The sequence below is a fragment of the Choloepus didactylus genome, chromosome 5, assembly GCF_015220235.1.
Source record: "Choloepus didactylus isolate mChoDid1 chromosome 5, mChoDid1.pri, whole genome shotgun sequence".
Classification (NCBI taxonomy): domain Eukaryota; kingdom Metazoa; phylum Chordata; class Mammalia; order Pilosa; family Megalonychidae; genus Choloepus; species Choloepus didactylus.
In genome coordinates this window covers 91,573,059-91,594,812 of record NC_051311.1, presented here as the reverse complement: position 1 = coordinate 91,594,812, position 21,754 = coordinate 91,573,059, and the positions used below count along the sequence as shown (strand labels likewise).

The 21,754-nt window shown below is 38.1% G+C and overlaps 1 protein-coding gene across 1 annotated transcript in view; it reads right to left on the bottom strand.

The window, feature by feature from the left end:
- The window catches only part of RELN (reelin), a 520,858-nt gene that overhangs the window by 271,101 nt on the left and 228,003 nt on the right, over positions 1-21,754 (bottom strand). Inside the window, 1 exon segment of the mRNA XM_037837769.1 lies at positions 11,827-11,897. Within this exon segment, the coding sequence (XP_037693697.1) occupies positions 11,827-11,897 (71 nt within the window).

Genomic DNA, 21,754 nt, shown 5'->3' with positions numbered 1-21,754 from the left:
CATATATGTGATGATAGGAAATTCTTACAACCAACGGTATTATGTTACAGGAAATATATATCTCTTGAATCATTTTGGAATTAAAAGGCCCTAGGTAGTTTTGCCTCAGGTGTCTCTTCACCTAATTTGAAATTTAAATGTATTAAACTTCCAAAGCTAAATATGACAAATTAGACACGGTCTATAAAGTTACCATTTAATGAGCCATGAACCTAGACTTTCAGCTCCCCAGGAATAATTTCTTTATTACTTTTTTTTGTATTTTATTGCAATAAAACACCATTTGACCTTCACGAATGATAATTAAGCTTCCAAAAATGTTATAAATTTAGAGTGAAAATAGTTCTCCCTCTGTTCAGGAATATACTTATGATCAGTATAAAAGATTACTTAAAATTTAAAGATAGCTAAATTATACAAAGAACCAGCAGCAATATTAGGAAATCTTTTTCTCTTCACTCCCTCTCCCATTTCCCACCTCAATTTGATTTGTGTCTCTTAACAACTTAGCATCTCTCATATTTGAAAATGAATGGAACAAGAGCAAAACAAAAATATATCTTTAGAACCTATGACTGGGAGACAGAGAACCTTTCAGGTAAGATTTATTCTAGCCTAAGCTGTCAATAAACACTAAAAGTTGTCATTCATTGTCTTACCATGCTCATTCCCCCATCTTTATTGGGGAGATAGCCACGTTTTTCAAAAATGTGTCTATGATATAAATAAATGGCTTTAAGTGAAAAATCAGAGTATAAAATATCATGTGAATTTTTAAAATATTACTGTGTAATAATTTTTATTTGTTTTTAATCTTAGACTTTGAGATCTTGAAGAGATGAAGGTCACAGATGGGGCAGTGGAGAGGAAAAGCAGGTATAGCTTGACCTGAAGTCTGAACACAGATGTCTTGTAAATAGCATTCAAAGGTAGGAAGGAAAGCCATTAGGAGCATCATCATCATTGTCATCATCACACAATAACCATATGCAAAAACCGAGTTGCTGGTGTTAGAAGAAATTGTTAGAAGTCTACCAATATCTATTGCTCCCTTCTCTATTTTAACTGGACTTGCAGCTCCAGGTTGAGTTACATTTCTCAGCCCCCACCCTTCCCCCTGCAGCTTCCTGTGACCAATGAATTAAGTTCTGGTCAAAGAGATGTGAGTAGATGTGATTGAATCACTTTAAAGAAGGGCTCCCCTGGCCCTTTTTCCTTTCTACTGCCAGGAGACAGTGAGCGCTGGAGCAGCCCGATTGGCCCCCAGAGATGGAAGCTACATGCTGTGTACGGTACAGCCACCCTTCCAGCCCTGGATCACCTACCTCTGGCCTGTCTCATGACTGAGAAATAAACTTCTAATCCATTTAAGCTACCCATAGTTTGAGATATTTTGCCACAGAAGTTTAGTCTGTACCCTAAGTACAAAGCTTAATTTCCCATGGGCTGGGGAAAGATTCCCTTTTGGGGAAAGGTATCCTCGCATTATCCCAGTCACAGTCTTAAAGGCCAGAGTAGAAATTAGAGCTAATTGGACTGTGAACCCCTGTGATTATATCTTGTCCGTCTCTGAATCTCCAATACTGAACACAGGCACACAGATGCTCCAAACATGTTCGCTGAGTAGGTACTGATAGTGGCAGCACAGTATTATTGCTAAAACAATTGTTATAGGAAAATTCTAATTTTCTCCTCTGGTCCCTCCTCTCCCACTCACTTGCAGATGTCCTTTTCTTCCTTTCGCTTGACTTCATATTCCTTGTGACTTTCCTTTACATACAAAAAAAATAAATTATAAAATTCATCTTGTTCTAAAATAGATTTAAGGCAGCTTTCCCCCAAAATGGAGACAGCTGAATAGATAATAGAGTGGAGAAACTGAAGCTGATGACAAATGAGAGTACAAAAAATACATTCAGGGATGAGATAAGTATGCAAGATGCATGCCCTGAGGTCTAAAGCTTGGGCCTGAAGCTATAAAGTTACAGAAATTGAAGAGTTCATGATATGAAAAGAGCACATATTGCTCAGGAGAAGGATGCTGATGGCAGGTACCCTGAGGACAGTTACTTCAGGACTTGAGAGAAGTTTTTCATGTGGTTTCCTATCAAGGGGACACTGAGCAATATAGCGAACATCATCTGCAATAACATCCATACAACTGTGGGTTTTGTAGGGCTGTTCCTAATAAAGTCCATAAATGCAGAAGTGCATAATGCCTAAATGCAGTTGTGAACACATTGCTGGGGGCACAGGAGGTGCAGGTTGGCCAGCAAATAAAGGCATTACAGTAATTCAACAATTTTGGAAAGCTATACCTACTCTATGTGGTTCATTCTTTCCTCCAACAAATATTTGAGTGCCTACAAAGTGCTACATACTGTACTAGGTTTTTTAAATATAAAAATGATCTAGTCCTTGAGAGAACAAGGGATTAAAAGTACAGTAGTAAAAACTGAGAGGTAAATGCATTACAATACTATACAGTGAACTAAATTTAATAGTGAATGCAAGGTGGCATGACATTAGATTTTGGAAGAAGAACTGGATCTTTAAAGATGAGTCTCACTTGACCACCTAGACAAAGGAGAAGGTAATGAGGAGGGTATTCAAGGAGGAGGAATTAGAATATATATGAATTCCAGAGGTAGGGGACAGCAAGACTTGTTTGGTGAGCTGTAAGTGCTTATTACAGCTGAAGTAGAGTGTTTGGGGAGGAGGGGCATGGGAAAGTGGGGGATAGCCTAAACGCAGAGATGAGGTTAAAGACAGAGGTGGGGCCAGATCACAGAGAGCCTTGAAAGCCAGGCTAAGGGGTATTAACTTCTCTTAAGGCAGTTGGGGAAAGTTTTAGGGTTTGAGGCTAGGAGTAAGGTGAGGTTTGTGTTTATGAAAGAGCATTTTCATAGATTATGGAAGGCCTGAACCAAAGCAATGGCAGAAGGGTTGAAAAGAAAATGATTGGTTTAAGAGTTACTGAGATCTCTTGGATACAGACATGGAGGGCAGAAAGGAAGGAGCAAAGAAATGTTACTTAGGTTTTGGTTTTAGTGACTGGGTTGATTATGAACTCACTAACCAGAACTTCAATAAAGGGAGTCTAGATTAGAGGAATTGTCAAGTTCAGTTTAGAGTGTGTTGAGTTTGAGGTACAAAAAGGGTGTCCAAATGGAAGTGCCCAGTAATAAGAGAGATATTTATGTGCTACCCACTATGCTATGCACTTCATGATTGCATTTAATCTTCACAAATTTACTAAGTTCCTTGAGGGAAATAACAGTGTGCTAGGCTCTTGGGAATGGTATGAGACTGCCAAAATGGTTGGCACTATTATTTTCCCTAGTATACAGATGAGGGAACTGAGACTCAGGTGATTAGAGAGCTAGAAAGTGCCAGAGCAGAAATTCAAACCTAGGTGTACATGTGCCATGCTCTCGACCTCTTTGCATTACTGATTGCCTGAGTAAGCAGCAGGAGAATAGAGTTCACAAGAGGAAAACCATGGGCATGAATGAGATCATCAGAGACAAGATAAAAGTGTGAAAGCACCCAGAGGACAGAATCACTGCCAACCCCAGAATGTACAACGTATGAAGAGGAACCGATTAAGGAAACTGAGAGAGAGCTTAGGATTCAGGGAGAGTGAGGGGCAGAGTCCTTCGGAGTGGTTGTCACCTAGAGGGTCCTGGGTGACGTGAAGGATGACCCTTTCTGTGGAGTGGTGGCAGAAGAGGCCCGACAGCTGGGGTTAGGAGAGGAGCTGAGGAGAACACATGGCTCTTTCCAGAAGCTGGGGCATGAGACACAATGATGGCCAGAGGGGTAGACAAGATGGAATTCTTGTTCAAAGTAGGAGGGGCTTTGGCATGTTTAAATGCTGAGGAGGAAGAGCCAGGGAAGAAGAGACTGAAGATACAAGGAGGAGAGGTCAGAACAGTTGGAGCAAGGTCTCAGAGGAGATGGGAGGAGTTGGGGTCAAAGCACAAAAAGCCGAGTGCCGCTCCACTGAACTTATTCTCTTTTGTAAATGTGTTTTGATCCGTATTCTTTAGGTTTGGATCACTGTATTCCTATTATAAGCTGTTTAAGAACAGGATGTGAAACTGCTGTACACTGCCACACAACTCCCATGCCTCTGCTACAGAGCTCCACATATGCCCACCAGGGACACAGCACAATATGTGTTAATTAATATTAATGGACTCCAACTATTAAAAACATGATTATGAAAATCTTTACTAACTATAATATTAAAAAATTAAATCTTGATGGGTACATTAAAAATACGGTTGGATGAAGAGTTTTATGAAACAATATTTCACAGGCCAAAATAAAATTGGAATTTATGTGTGTTTGTGACACCTTTGCCTCCCTCTCCCCCACAGTATCCACACAGATCCAAACTTAGGCTCTCTCCTTCAAAATATGCAGGAATCAAGCAGATTATAGAGCAGCATGAATAGGAAGTATATTTCTATGGGCTTCCAAAGGAACTCAATGTCAAATTCTTCTCAGGCATAAATTTTGGTGTTTTGACTTTGGACTAGATGAAGCTGTCAAGTGGGAATGTATATAGCCCTCAGAACTGAAAAGAAGGCTGTTTAAATCTATGTTCAATCACCTTGAGATAAACAGAACAGAACCAGTCCAAAACATCATTCTTTAGGAAATTAAAAAAGGAGTTGGACCCACACAGAACCAGCAGCAAGGAATTTTACTGTGGCCACATTAGTCTTTAGTCATCCACGAGGACAGCTTGCCTGTCTTCAGGTTCGCTTAGGACACTCATGCCTGCCATAGCCCCAGGAGGGCTTTGGAGCCTTCCCATGATGGGAGAACGCAAAGCAAGATTGGGGATTCCTAGATGGTTTTCCTGAATCTCCTAATTCAGCTCCCTTTGTTTGTGAATGACAAAGCCACGAACAGGAGTGATAACTGCTAAACTGAAATTTACACTACAAAATAGCCACAGGGAAAAGCGATGTCTTTGGCCAGCAAATATTTTTATATTGAGAAAATTCAAATGAAACATATCATTCGTTATGTTTCCCTTCAGTCATTGAAGAAGATATAATAAAAACCCAAATTCTGACTATTAGAGAGAAACAAGTCTGAATTAATAAAGAATTTATATTTTATATATAAACTACTGGGCAATAAACATAGTCAAGGGAAGATTTTGGTAGACCTGATCTATAATTCATACAATATTTCAGTGTGAAAGGTATTCCTAAAGTGCTGGAAAATATCTCTTAAGTAGGTTAAACACTCATTTACTTTATGGGCTTATTAATTTCTTTTTCATCTCACAGATAGTTTAAGTGTACTTTCATCAACTCATAATAAAAAAAAGATTAAAAAATGTCAGAATTTGGGGTGTGAATGAAGTGTATACACTGCCTACCACCATGATCCAAATGGCTTTTAGAGAATATATCCATACTTTCTACCACTCAGTGTTTTAAGAGTTTAAGAACTGCCAAAAACTGCTGAGCCTGGCAGAAAGAAGCCAAGGTTTTCTGCTCCAACTGTAAACCTGACTCCTTTCGTTCTGACATAAAACATTTACCTTTGGTTATATCCACTTCCAGCAACCCAACAACAGAGAATTCAGCGTGGTTTATACATGGTACATACCCTTTGGGGGCACCACAGGGCACGGCTCCTGTCAGGCTGCTAAGTCTGCCATCTGGCCTTGCTGAATAATCAATGTGTGTGTTTGAAGAGGGTATGCCAAGAGGCTCACAGGCCAAAGAGTATACACAGGCCATCATTCTCCCTGCCCCATCCTCACCAAGGCTTGTGTACTTTGCTAGACCAACCACTGCCGTGCTCGTGTGCTCACAACAGCTTCAGGCTTGCCGCTTTGCCTTAACCCTGGGGATTTACAAGGTATCCAAAAACGGGCATCATCTCCTGGGTGTTCAGGGAGTTAAGGCAGTGGTGATAAATCTTGTTTACTGAGATTGTCATTCCTGAGGGCATTTAATTTCTAAGTTTTTAAATTTAAGAATCTACTTGATATAATGAATCAACATCGGGCTGTGAATCCAGAGATGCGGATTCTAGACCTGCCATTCACTAGTAGTGTGTATTTTCTCAAGTTAACTTTCTTGGCTTCATCACTAGTCTACAGATAGTCTACAATTCTATGATCATAGCATAAATTCAAACATTATTCCTCATCCGCAGTCCACATATACCACATAATCACATTAATTTCCAACAGCACCCATTTTATGGGATTCAGAAGGATATTTATTAGGTCTGCAGTTCTTCCCTAGTTGTTCAATAATTCCTTCTAAAGACTGATTTCCCCTAATTTCTTTCAGATTTTCATTCCATTCTGAAATCACCTCTGTCTTTTGCTTTAATTACCTCTAACGGTGTTTACAAAACACACTTGTCCTCAAAGTTGCTTAGTGACCTTTTTGAACAGTCCCCCAGATATCCCATGGCCAACTCCTTTACTTCCCTCTAGGCCTTTGCTCTGATGTCACCTTCTTCGTGAGGCCTACCTGACTTATCTGCCACCCTATTAAAAATTCCTGTCTGCTTCTTCCCTCTCTCTCCAACCCTGCAGTCTTACTCGGCTCTAATTTTTTTTTTCCCCACAGCATTTACCACCTTTACTTGATGATTATGTGTTATGTTTATTGTCTCTCTCCCCTTCACTGGAATGTCGGCTCGTGAGAGCAAAGATCTTTACACATACTTCCCAAGACCTACAGTGTTGGCCCACAGTAGGCATTCAGTGATCCCTGATGAGAACTGAATGGTCAATAAATTCACTTTTTAAATTTTTTACTGCTAGCGAATGAATCAAAACATCCTTCACTTTCAAAAGAATTGGAAGTATACAGCTTACTTCACCTGGATTGGAGACAAGAAAATTCTGGTTCCTCGTCTGCACTGTGATATGGCAGCAGAACTCAGCTGGAGATGTGTTTACAATGATATAGGGCCTGAGAATTCAAGGTGAATAGCTAAAATCCCTGAGCCGGTATATGTTCCAAGAGCACTTAGGGGACTCATCAGAATTTATGAACACCTGTGAACAACTTTCAGATTTTGGTTAGTATGGTGGTACATATATTTTACAAGCTGGGACTGGTGCAAGGAACATTATTTTGGTAACAGCCACACTGCCTCAGAACATTCCATAGCAAAGTTTCAATGTTAAGGAATTTTTTTCAGGAAGGAAATGTTCCAACTGTAAAATAGTTAAGTCAACTATTCAACAAACATTTATTGAGTGTCTGCTTTGCGCCGAGCATTGTTAGGTGTTAAGGAAACCAAAAATTAAATCATAGTTCCTGCCCTCAAGAAGCTACCAGTTGGGGGAAATAAGTATTTAAACAAATAAATATGACCCAACAAATAGAAATTATGTTTTTAAAAAAAGTCAAGCAAGTTCTCACCCAGGAGGAGACATGGGGTTGCAATTAAGAATTTCCCCTCAGTTCCTGAGAAATGATTTGCTCCACCTGCTTCTGCAGTGTTGTCCCTCTTCCTCCATAAGTCTAACTTCACATCTGTGCTCTTTACGGGAAACCTGGGTTGTTTCTTTATAACCAGATAATGTAAGTTCACTATCAAAAGTTAGAAAATAGAGAGAAATTTAAAGAAACTCCTTTAAACATTCACAGCACCACCACTCAGAGCTACCTATGCTTTTGATTCCACACTTGCTGATTTTGACTAAAATTTTGCTTCAGCTATCATCCTTTCCTTTTGTCACGTACTGAGCACGTATCTTGTGCCAGGGATTCTGGAGAGGTAAGGTCACACAGGTACAGCCCAATCCAAACCCACTTCTTTAGGATTCCAAAGTCTTTGTAAACTCTAAACCCAAAAGTAAATGACTGCCAGCGGCATTCTCTTCTCAACCTCAAGAAAGAGAAGAGCAGCCTTTGACACCCAGGAGCTGGCCTGGTTCCATCAATGAGGACTTGGTGTTGCCAGGACTGGCCTGGGGGTCACCGCTAGGCCTTGGTGTTCTGTAAATTTCACAGAACACTAATCTCAGACAAGGCCACTCTGACCATGAGGGGTCAAGACATAAACGAGTCCATTGCGTAATCATCTGAACACAGACCATTGCCTGTGGTCCCAAAATACCACACGTCCCCCTCTCCTGGCTAACACGAGTGACTGCAGCTTCTTCACCAACTCCAGCTTTAGCCTCGCTCTAGTGGGCCCTCCCTCTACATAAGCTTTATTGAGATACTTAACCATAGAATTACCATGATTCTTGACAGCATCTAATCCAGAACAAAGACCCATCTCCTTAATCTCTCCCCCAAGTCACCAAACACAAGCCCAAATCTTATCATTGTTTTGTAACATCCTCCTACTGAGAGGCCCTGTAGCTCCCGAGCGTGAATGTTCTCCCACACTGGAGCGAGCTCTACATCCAACTTGTTCAACTATAGGCATGTTATTGGTGGGCTTGGCTGCAAGGCATGGGAAATCTATAATATGCACTGATTTTCCCCATTCTCAGTGCAAGAGGATTGAGAGGGAGAGAGAAAAAGAGATAGAAAAAGAGGGAGGGAGGGAGGATGGAGGCAGGCAGGGGAAAGAGAGAAAGAAGTCATTCTTCCTTTGAGCCTGCTTTCTCCTCTGGTTGCCCTATCTTTTTTGTTCCCTTTCATCCTAGACTGTTTTCAAAGTCTAGTCTTTAAACACTGTCTCACATTTACTTCACAACTCACAATAATCTGTCTTCCCATGATTGTCTGACTCCAAAGCCCAGGCAAGTGCTTCCACTCTATGAAGCTGCCCAGGTGGTCTGGCTTTCATTTCTAAACCTCTCCTGAAACCACCCTTATTTATAGCTAAACTGCCAATGACCTTCATATTTGCTAAATCCTGTTTTTTCACACTTCCTCCTCTCCAACAGTGTCCCTGTTGACCACTTCTCCCATTTTGACATTTCCTCCCGGAATCCTCCCCCACCTCTCTGAAGCTTGCCCTCTCCAGAGAATCTGCTGCTTCCTGTCCCTGCTCAATCACCAGCATTGCACACACAGCCCCTCTGCCCTTATCCCGAGGATTTCCTGGATGAACACTTCCTTCCCCAGCACCAACACTGACGGGTTTTAAGCAGGGAAATGATAAGGTGATATTCCTATTTTAGAAAACTCATTATAGAAGCCATGCAGTGGGCACCAAGGAGGTGGGGGCAGGAAAACTAGGCAGGAGGCTCTGCAGCAATTCCCAAATAGGCAGTGGGGGCCTGATCCAAAGGTGGGTCAGTGGGAATGGGAAAGAGGAGATGGACGGAATTGCCTCTCCTTTTCTCTTAAACTGCTGCTGACTCTTCGGAACGTGCTCCCTGGGATGCCCTACCTAATGCTCTCAGGCAAATTTAGCTACTTCAGTGATCCTTTTACCTATCATTTACATCCTAGCCGTGGAGAGTTCCCAGAGAACAGGAAACGGGTCTTTTTCATTTTCATACACACACTTAGCCTTGAGAAATGGCCTTGAAGGTGCTGTATAAATGTTTGCAGAATAAAGACCGTCAATGAATGTCTTTTTAGGAAAGGGACCAACATTACAGACTGCCCTTACCTAAACATCACTAGGATGCTTCTTAATTCTTTTAATTTTTTCAATATGCTCAGCCAGCAATATAGTCTTGTATTAATAATTGTCCGCAAGCGCCACAAAACAAAATCTCATTTGCTTAAATTGTTTAATTTAATTAAAATCAACAAACACATTGAGTACATTCTAATTAAAAGGCACTATGCCGTGGTATATAGTGGTTGCCATTTTTTCTCTTATAAATATGTTATATATTCCTCATTCTATGCATAAAAAGTTACTACATGCTAAAATTGTTATTTTATTTGAGGCTATAATGTTTTAATTAAAAGCAGATGGCACCAAAATAAATATATATATTATATAGCACCAATTATTCCCTTTATTATTTCCTAACTGCAGGAAAGCATCACGTTTTCTGTATTCTTTTTCATGCTATCTTGGATAGATTGATATGATTTCAATTGATTAGGTGATGTTGAAAAGTTCAATGTTTTCCTTTTGATTCTGGGCTGTAAGCACTTTTAATAATATCCATATCTACCATCATGTAAATCATGTTCAAGGGCAATGCAACTATATAAGACTTTTTTTTAATTTATTGAAGATTTTTTTCCCCACTGATTTTTCTTGGCTTTTTCTTTTCATTTTAAATGAAGCCAGTCCCAGACATTCATTTATGGTAGAAAAAGACTCAAAATTTTGAGGCTAAAAAAGAAATTAGATTTTAGGCAATGATGAAAGTTAATAAAATTAGACATCTCTTTTCTGACACTGTGCATTTTTCAGGATGTTAAAATGTTCACTGCTAATGGTGCCCCATTATTATCAGTAACATGAACATTTTCATAGTCTGGAAAGATTTACATTATGATAGAAGTCTTGAGCCTACCAACAAGGCTACCATACTTTAATATTAGCTTTCCCAAAGGTCACAGGAGAAACATTTATTTAACCCAATAATACTAATAACATGTTTGAAACTATTAATTAGAATGTAGTTTTCTAATTCAAAAGTTATTGATATAAATAATTAGAAGTATGTCAGTAATAATCATCAAGAATCATGTCATTTAGATAAAACCATATTGATGATGCATACATTAATAGTAACTGTTTAGGCCTTTCAAAAACCAATATGATTTTCCACCTTTATTTTCTATTCTCATTATATTTTCTTTAGCAGAGGGATAATTAGCATCAATAATGTAATTCTTAAGTTTACAAATTTCCCAAAAATATCATTCTAAACAAATATTGATAACATGCATCTGATGATCAGTTAATATGTCAAGGAATTTACAAAGAATGGCTTCAAATGTATTCATCAGCAGGATGTATAAATCAAGTAATGGTTGTATGGTCAATGCTTAAACCAAGGAAAATGTATGGATGAGACAAACTTCTAAATAAGTCTATCAGCATTTTGTGGATGGTTCTTTTATGCCAGGCACTGTCAGGCCATGGGAAAACAAAGATCACTAAGGACTAGTCCCTATACTTGAGAGAAGCTCAGTTTGCAGAGTGGCACCCACTACTGTTCAGAGGTAATTGCTACAATAGAGAGACGAACAAAGTCAGGTGGAAGTTCAAAGTGTAGGGAAACAAATCCATGTGGGGGCGTGAATCCTGATTTTCACCCTTTCGTGTGTTTGTGTGCACAAATGTGTGAGAGTTTGGTATGGGCAAGGGTCTGGGTATGTATGAGGCAGTCACAAAGCAGAAGTCACTTAATGTTTTTTGAGCCCCTGTCATACATATCTGGTATTATATGAAATTTAATCTACAATGATATAGTCCCTACCCACAAGTATGAAATTAATAGTGCATACAGTTGAAACAAGTATGTAGTTATTGTGCACATGATCATGTACAACATAATCAACTATTAAAAGCAAATAACCAAAAACATTTTCAACATAGTTGACAAGACGTTTAAGGGGTAAATTAGAGGATGTGTTTTCGTAGACTACTAAAATTACTAGTAAGTTTACATTTCCGGCATAACTAAAAGTAATTCATTAGAAAAAATTGTGAAAAGAGAATAAATTTTCTCTTGATTTGTTTTGCTCACATTTAGTATTTTCAGAAGTCTACAAACTTTACTAAAATTACTGAATAAATAATTATTAGGGATATTTGGGAGTCAGTAATTCCATTTTTAAAGCATTATGATCAAGGAATACTAATGAAATGCTTACTCAGAACACAGAACAGTAGGATCTACCATGAATAATTCTGACACAACCAATACATCAATACCAATCTTACCTCCTTGCTCACACAACTGCTGGGCTAAAGCATCTTTGAAAATAACCTGGCCTCTGTGTGTTGCTGTAGCCCTGGAAATGAATAGATAGAGGTTAATTCAAATCTCGAAATGAGTTGGATAACTTGAACAATGTTTCATAAAGTTAAAAAAAAACCTTATTCTTAAACTTTATTGTGTGAATACGATTTTTTCAAATGAAGTGCATCTGAACAATGAATGTAAATGAACTATACAGTCAGAATTATTTTCTGGTTTTATTTTATAAAAATATTGTAACATTTGTGGGCTTACTCCAAAAACAGCATATGTGAGCAAAGCCTGGATAGAAAAATGTATGGAAAAAGGTTTATTGAAATTTCTTCTTCAGGAGACCTTGATAAAAAATGTTTTGTGGAGCAATAAAAATATCAGTACTGGAGACCGATGCTCTTAACGCACTTTATTTCTGAAACTAATAGTCACTGTAGCACATAGAGTTGAGAGAAGGAATTACATTTTTAAAAGGTATCTTCAAAAAAAAAAAAAAAAAAAAAAAGAAAGCTATTCATAGCTTCCATAATAACAAAATCTGTCATAATAAAATACACCTTTTCCCCCCACTGGGTCTAATTTACCATTTGAAGGAGATGTGCATCTTTTACCTCCTCTAATCAGAGCTGTGCACATGGATCAGTAAAAAAAAAAATAACATCCCTGCAGCAGATTTGTTATTCTATGGCTATAATAGGAACTGTCTTATTAAAGGAAGAATTATTTATGCTTTATATATGAAGTGTTTTCCCTTAAAAGGGATTTTTCTGGCACAAAACATTATTTAAACCCATTTAAAACAGAAAAATCATGGCTATTTAAGAAACTTTGGAAAATAAATCTTTCAAAAATTTTTTTAATAATTAAAATAATATTAGCATTAAATCTCTTAGTTTTAGTCAAAACCATCCTCTGGGGCAAAAACAAACAAAAAACAAAATGAATTTGATTTAGCCAATATTTACTGAAGATAGATTATGTACATGTTCTAGGTTACAAGGGGCAGGCCAAGTTTAGCCTCTGCATTTTCCCTCCACAGTTGTGCACTGCCCCCCCACTGCCACCCCCACCCCCGTCAGCAGCTTTTCCCTGGCTGGGTCCAGTGCGGCCCCCTGAAACCCGAGGGTTCTACACTCTGGTCCCCTACACAGAGGCACCTTTCTCCTGTGTGCCTCGGACCTTCCTGTTTTCTACCCCTCACTGAATTATTCCTTCCACCTAGACTCAGTCCCCCAGGACCCAACTCTCTGAAAGTAATCTAATAAACTAAGCCATGCTGAAGTGTTAATGGGCAAAGTTGCTTCAAGCTAACATATTTTAGTGGTGAAACCGTGAAAATACTATACTTTAACACACACATACACATAAAATGGCATAACAGTAAGAGTTCTGAATGTTGGCAGGGAGATCAAATCGGAGAGACAAATCACAGGGCAGCTTTCAAAATCACACTGTATATGAAGCCTATACAGGAAGTCAGCTCTTGTTATTGCAAAGTAGTCATTATTGAAATTATAGATAAACAGATACTACCACTGTCTATGTAATGACATATGTTTATAGGTTTTCCTTTACCTTCAGCAAGCTGAAAATGAGGAGGACTACATGTAGGGTCAATCTAAGCTATAAACATGGTCTACAGACTCACTAGTCAGCTAAAGGTTTTATGTCTAGAGGGAACACGAGTAACTTTATTCACCTAAATACACTGTTCAAGTCTCAATCAAGCCAAGAGCTCCTGAGTTCACATACACATTTAATAGCAACACTGTGATCATAAATGTAGAATTTAATCTGGCTTTTATTTTGAAGGTGTTTTCTGAAATCAGTGTCAAGAAATGTCCTACAATGTACAGTGCTTACAAATTATTAATTTTAGTTGCCTTCTTCTTGTGAGTACGTAATATTCCTTTCATAAATCCCCTTGTTAGTGCCCAAACTTAGTTATCATCCTGCAAGCCCATGCCCCCAATGTACATAATAAGGCCAAAGTGTCTACATTAAATTCATGTGACAGAGGGTTTGTCTTTCCTGTGGATATCAGAGATACTGAAATGTTTTGGTCACGGCACATCACCTTGTGAATAATCCACACTGTTTTCCCATTACTCAGTTTCTTCAGATTCAGAATTCAGCTTCCATTCATATTCTTTCTTTTGATGCTTTTGTTCAATGAATAAATTTCATAAATTTCTGAAGAACTAAAGATTAATTGAATTTGTAGGTACCTTTAAAATCACCTAGTCCAACATTTCGTTAGCAGTGGTACTAATTCTTCAAACAATATTATGGAATTCCAATACATAAAACAGATAAAACAGAGCAGCCCTGGCTTTTGAAGATGTTGGATTCAACAGCTGAGTGTTGGGAGCATGTTGAGTCCACCATGCTCCCAACACTCATTCCTCATTCCCAACACTCATTCCCAGCACTAATCCCAGTTCTTCCTGGGCATCTCTCTGGAATACTCCAGGCTTTATGGAGCACAGTTTGAAAACCAATGAATTAGTCTAGAGCTTACATGACATGTATGAAAAACTGAGGCCCAGGGTGGGTATTAACCAGCTGAAGGACACAAAGCCCAATGGCCTGATTCCGGGTCTTTGATCCCAAGCCTTGGATTCTTTCCAACATCAGTAGTTTTCAAAAATGTGCACCACAATGGTGCACCACAGGTCCCCTTGGGAATCAAGAGTGGAGAGGGAGAGGTAGCAGGCAGTACTTCTGGTACTAATCAATTCAAGTAAAGTACTTGGGCTTTATATGTTCTAATTATTTGATTTTATTTGAAGACAAGTTTCAGCCGCTAAAAATTGGCTAGTGGAGCACAGTATACCATGTGCTCAATTGTTGTTATCTGAAGTACTTTGCTGGTTGAAAAGTAGAAGTAGCAATAATAAGAATCATGGTTCTTCTTATGATAACACCTATTGGGAACTGAAATTTATTCCCAGCTAGGCAATGTATTAAGGGCTTTACATAAATTAACTCAGTGAATCTTGACAGTGACCTCAGAGGTAGTTACTATTATCCCCACTTTCCGGGGAAACAGAGTTATTACTTGACTTGCCTAAGATCACACAACTGGTGGTAAAGCTAGGATTCAAACCCAGGCAGTCTGAGTGTGGAAGCCTTGCTTTCAACCACGGCCTCCCAAGTCTTCATTGGCCTGGTTCAAGATACCACGATAGATTTCAATCTCCTTTCAGTGGGAGGACCTGCTATCTGGGCTTGACCTTTAAAGTCACACTTTCTCGGCTTATGCTCTCTTCCCCTACTCTTCATTTGATATCTGTTTTAGTTTCCTAGGCTGCTCAAAGTAAATACCATGAACTGGGTTGGGTCAAACAATGGAAATTTATTCACTGATGGTTCTGAGGCTGGGAAAATGTCCAAATCAAGACATCAACAAGGCAATGCTTTCTTCCTGAAGATCAGCTACCTGAGATCCTTGGCTCCTCTGCCATATGGCAAAGCACATGGCCGGGTCTCCTGGTCTCTCCATTCTCTTCCAGTTTTGTTGATTCTTGTTTGCATGGCTTTCTCTCTCTTTGAATTTCATTCTCTTATAAAGGACTCCAGTAAGAGGATTAAGGCCCATCCTGACTGAGGTGGGCCACACCTAAACTGAAGTGGCCTCATCAAAAGGTCGTGCTTACAATGGGTTCACACCCAAAGGATGGACTAGATCTAAGCACATGTTTCTCTGGGATACATACAGCTTCAAAGCACCACAAAGCCTGAGCTCTTCTATTTAACCTCCTCTTGGACAAACAAACTTTTCTATTTCTAGTTTGAATATTGACTACTTGCCTAGCAACTCCATGAAGTTTGCACTTAAAAATACCATCTCTCTTGATCCTTCTCCCAAATGCTCTGTGAGTCCCTCAACTTCTGATCAGCTCAATGCCATCCCCTTTCAACTCTGTTTCACATTTACTCCAACAGCCCTTCTGAACCTCCACATCTCTCCTGCTCTCTACCAATCACAAGAGCACGAGACACCATTCTCAGCCACCCCACTGCTCAACCCCGCAGGGATAGGGATACTCAGTACACACACATGTGGAGGGATGGGCACCAAGTGCTCCACTTCCTCTGCAAACCTTTAAATCCTTCAGATAACATTTTAATATAAAAATGCATATAGGTGCATGGTTAGTAGGTGCATGGTTAGTAATTTTAAGTAGCTTACTTATTAGTTTCTTATCCTGGGGATAAGAAAGTGCAGAAGCTCAGGTGACCAGCAGGAACAGAAGCTCCATTGCTTTGCCCATGAGATTTCTGCCCCACACCCCCCAGGGTGCAATTAATGTCAGTCATGTCAAGCCTGCTTTGAACATATGCAGAGCTATGAAATAATTCATAGTTTACTATAAAATTATAGAAATTATTTCAAATATTCCATGAAATAAAGTATCTATACAAAATGGATAAAAAGCAAACTAACTCAGAATTAAAAGACTCAGAGGTCATGTCCTCCAATTTTTAATCCACATCACAATATGTTTATCTTTTTTAAAAAAAGAAAAAAACAATGGTATATGGTAACAGGCCTTATTCATTTTTGGAATTGTTATTTTATGTAATTTATACCTCTCTTTGGGAGGAGATCCATTGAATTTATGGTGCTAATAACTATGTTGCTACTATTTGTACTTAATTTTCCATAATGAGCAATAATTTTTCAGAAGAGTTCAGAAAATATCTGCATTGTTCACTGTTCTGGGGAGTAGACCAAATTTCTTAAACAAGCTTCTAATAAGTACTTATCATCTTCTTGGGATATGCACAGATCTCTTGAGCAAGCTTGTCAACAAAAGTCCTTATTAAATAAGTAATTTTAAAATCCCTTTGGGTAGTTATAATCTATCATTTGAAAAGCTCTATAGTCTCCCAAATGAAGAAAGTTCATGATGATCACCATATTCGGTGCTTGAAATAGCTTTTATTGCTATGATTTATACAGAATATGCCATATTCTAAGTTTAAGTAAACTTCTAGAGCAACTACGTGCCCAAGCCATTAAAGAATTAAGTGTACACTGGGTTGAAGTACAGTGGTAAAGCTTACAGGCTCTGGAATCAGAAAGATCAGCATGTGAACATACTGAGCTGCAACTCACAAGCTTTATGACCTTCGGACAATGTCTTCAATCATTCTAGGCTTCAGATTCCTTATCCATAACTTGAGGATAATAACAATTATGATTTAAAGATATAAATAGTCACTCTTTAGGTACTTACAGTCTCTCAATCTAAATAGATTTTGAATGTCTGGAAGAGTAGGAATCATTAATTTAAAAAAAAAATCATCCCCCATTAGGCACCTGCTATAATGCCCTGACATATGAGGGAATCCAAAAATATATTTTTAGGTCATAATTTGCAATTGTGCAAATTGTGCAACATTGCCACCCAGTCTCCAAGGAACAAAGAAAAAGGAGTTTTAATATAGTTGTTATAATGGCTAAATTCCCAAGTGCTTTGTTTCTTTATTTCATGAATCAACTTCCTCACAGATTAACCTAAAGAATCATGCCAGCTGTTTCATTTTTAAACCTAGGACAATGGCTTTACTTGCAGTGGTGGGCTGCTTTTCCCACCTTTCTCTACTGCTTGACCTATGGATATGAGGTCTGGTATGCTACCGAGTCTTGTCCATTCACAGCTGGAAGGGCATTCGTTAATTAGCAATCTGACATTAATCTAGTGTACTATCAGCATGCCTGTGCCAGCCACCCTCCAGGAAACTAAGTAAGTGGAACGTGGGAAAGGAAAGAGGTGGTCTGAGTTTGGTAAATTTAATCATCAAAAGAATCAATTTACTTACTATGATACTTGCCCCCTTTTCATCAGCAAATTAAAGTACCTTCTAACTAGGTTGGGAAATAGCTTGATGAATATTAAAACAAGAAAAAGATAAATGCTTTAAAACATATAAAAAGGAGTAATGAATAATTTCAGGGAGAAATTATTGCTATACTAGGCTTTCAACTTATACTATGCCAAGACCATTGCAAAATGAGTAAAAATTTGTGTATGCTTTCACAATACTTTGGCTTTTCAAATTTTTATTGTTCTCAATTCTTTTAAAAGTTCTTTTTATTCCTCAACCAAGAATTTTTTACTTTCTGTCAAATGCATTAATATTTTTCCCCCTCAAGAAACAAATTTTAGCATTAATCTTCATTATCCAGTAACTGCAAAATCAATGTTTCCTTAAAGATCACCAAATACATGGCTTAAACTTATTTTCTGATAATGAAAGTATAATTTTCATTAGCATGAGAAAGAACAGATGAATAAGGGTATTTAAATAGGACAAATCAATTGGTAGTTAATAGTTACTAGTAACAACTTTCATGTGATTCAGCAAAGCTAACTACTGAAATTGAGATGTAGGGTCAGTTTTCAATCAAAATAAAACTAATTAATTCTATGACTTTAGGGAGATAACCTCTCTGGTTAATTTCCTTACTTGTTAAAAAAAAAGAACCAAGAGAGAGTGACAGATCACCTCTAAAGTTGCTTTAAGTTCTAAAGCTCTATGACCCTATGATTCAAAATTAATCGTTTGCATATGACCATGTGCACAAAAACACACCTATGGAGACATGATGAGTTCTTCCCAAAATACTGTGGCACATGTACACTGGAAGAAGTAGTATGCTGGAACAGGCTCAGACCAGTCCATGAGAGTTTTACTTTGTATTTTTAAATTTTAATGTGTAATCTTATATGTGTGTGTATGTGTGAGTATAAAATGTGTTTTGTATATAGATAATATGTGTAATCTTGTATGTGTGTGTATGTGTGAGTATAAAATGTGTTTTTTATATAGATAATATATGACTCTAGTAGAGCTATATCCCCTAATTTATGTAACGACAACAACTTTACCTTAGTCATTCAAGTCAAAAGTGAGCCAAAGACTTACCCCCTCATTAGTCAGCAAGTGATACTAACTTCATTTATTAACTCTCACTCAAATTTACCCTTCTTTTCCATCTCTGTAGCCACTGTTTTAATTCAGGATTTAATCACTTATCTTCTGAAAGACTGGAACACTCTCTTGACTGGAACCCCCAACTCCAGATTCATCCCCAAGCCAATCCAAGTTCCACACTGTGCCAATTTTCTTTCTAAAGCTGCTTGAAATCCTTCTGCGGCTCTCCATCGCTTCAAGATTTCTGTCAAATTCCTTGGAACAGCACAGGTGTCTCAGGGTCTGGCCCTTCCTATCTGTCCAGTCTCATCTCCCACTACATTCTGCAATTGAGCCATACAGCTGTCCTCACAGGTTCCAGAACACATGGATTTCCTTCATGTCCCCAAGACTGTTCTTGTGCTGTTCCAAGTCCATGGAACACGCTTATAATTCTTGCTTTCATCCTATAAAATTGAGCCAAGAACCTCCTCCCCTTCAAAAGCCTTCCTAGAACTCCCAGACAGTGTTAGACCCTTCTTCAAGGATGACACAGCATGTTTCCATATCTCTAATTTAGGAATCCTCTAAATTATGGAAACTAATTTGCAACCCATGCCTCTCTTTCTTCTATCCATTCTTGTCACAAATACAAACAACATGGTAAGTAACAGAACTTATACATGGCTACCTCACAGCCTTAACCAACACCAACCAAGGCTGATGCCTTCCAAGTATACTATGACTAAGCTCCTGCAATATATAGTGAAAACATTAATACTATGATCAATTAATCAGGTTGAAAACGAACTGATTGCCTGAATGTATAATTCTGTGAATCCATATGCCTCTCAATCTGGCAAAAGTTTTGTCAAAGGCAGTGTCTATCTTTGAAAGTTTAAGAACAAGCTCAGCTGAGCTATAAAAGGACTTTTTCAGTGGAAACAAAGGATTCTTTTATCTCTTTTAGAAGAGAACTAGTTGGCAGATGGTCAGAGTTCTAGGACGAATTACAAGTACTGATATACAAGCATGATACTCTTCCAGAAAGTTTAGCAGAAAGCACTGAAAAGAAAGATTACTATTTATAAAAGGGGTTTAACCTCCATTAAAAAGTGAGTTAGGGATCACCAAAGAAGGTGCCATGGACAGTCTTCCCTACACAACATTTACCATTCAAAAACTTTCAGAGGAATTCCCACATAGTGACTCAATAAAGGGGATTTTCCAAAGATATAATTCCAATTTTGAATGTAGTTCGAAGGTCCTTGTGGGGAGGGTTTGGAAAGTCTGGGCTAATTATAAGAAAGAAGGCACTTTCTGTGCAAACATCATTTGATTCAGCCCATGCTGAAAAATCCCTCCCGAAGGAATGTAGATTTCACACTATTGGTTTTTAGTGCACAATGTTTTTAAAGTAGGCATTTGTGTTTTATTTTCATAATCAATTTTTGATATTTCATTGTAAGAAAAGAGATTTCAGGAATGGAAACCCAAATGATAACTTAGGAGTTTGACCTGAGATGGCTTGACTTGAGACTAAAACTGTAAAATTCCATTTCTTTGTTTCTAAAATAGACTTATTTTTTTCTCCAACAATTTTATGTTTCTGACATCTGGAAGCATCACACCATATGTGTGAAAACAAATTCTCCAGCTTCCCAGAAGAGCTGGGAGTCTTCGTGGGACCATCATTGTCTGCACTTGTAGGGATTTGGCTATGCACAGACAGTCTATGTTCATCTGAATGTATATTCATCTGTGGTATCGTGTGCCTTCAACCATGTGTAGTTGGAACTCTGATTTTCATTTACAGTGTTTTCCAGTAATCATAACAAGCTATAGGATACTGCACTGAACTAAAGAATAATTGTTGTGGTATAAAATCACTGATAGCTGTTGGATAGATACCACTAAGGAGAAGCAAATATTTATCACTGGAGGAGTTCTATGCTTTCCTTCACTTTGAAAATCAATAACAAAGTGGACCTAGAGAGAGAAGATACAGGCAAGTAAAACCATGTTATATTTTGCCAGTGATTGAAAGGATTGCTCTCACCAATTATTAAAGGAAGCAGAAATGCCAAATTTCTCAGGACTGATCTCAGAATTTTAAAATTAGGGAAGATTAATCTGACAGATTTATGTATCAAGAAGGATCATCTCTCAGGTGTCAACATCTGTCAAAAGCCCCTAAGTCACATTTGGGAGAAACTTTAATTTTCAGGAATTTGCAGTCACTTCAAGGAGAAAATAAAGTTATGAATTAAGCCAAATGAGAAAAGTAGACAAAAACAACAAACAAACAAACAAAAAAACAAAGAAAAAAACTCCTTGCCATCCATCGCCTACCTCAGTAACAAGTATAAACTTCAGACTGTTTCCACAACCCCTAGACCAGCCCAGCTGACCGTGGCCTATACTAGGCAGGTAAAACCAGCTACATTTCTAAAACTGAATGGAAGAGTGCAATTTACCAAGAACAAATGGTGTTTTATTGTCTAAAATTTCAGTGGCTTAATATGGGTTTACATGTTTCTCAAGAATTCTGATTCAGAAAACCGTAAGTAATAGAAGCTTGATTATAAACCAAAAGGAAAAGATATATTTTTGTTAATTAAAAGACCATGTTCTCTTTGCCCCCACTAAATATTCAACAAATCCTTAAGAATTACAAATCTGAAGGGGTGTTATTAGTCTGCTTTAGGTCCTCATATTTCTTAGTCCGTCCCTGTTGATATATGATAGGTGCTCAGCAAACATTTTTTAATTAATTTGAATTGTGTCTTTCATACTAGGCTGTGTGTAACCTAGACTCAAGGACTTAATCTATTTCTTTTTTATATTGTGCTCAGTGCTTCAGTTGCCTTGCAATAAATATTTGTGGAATACATGAACTATTATTCTGTTTAACTCTTACTATATAATGTTAAATGTTTTGATAGGTAACGAGCAAATTACTGCATAAGA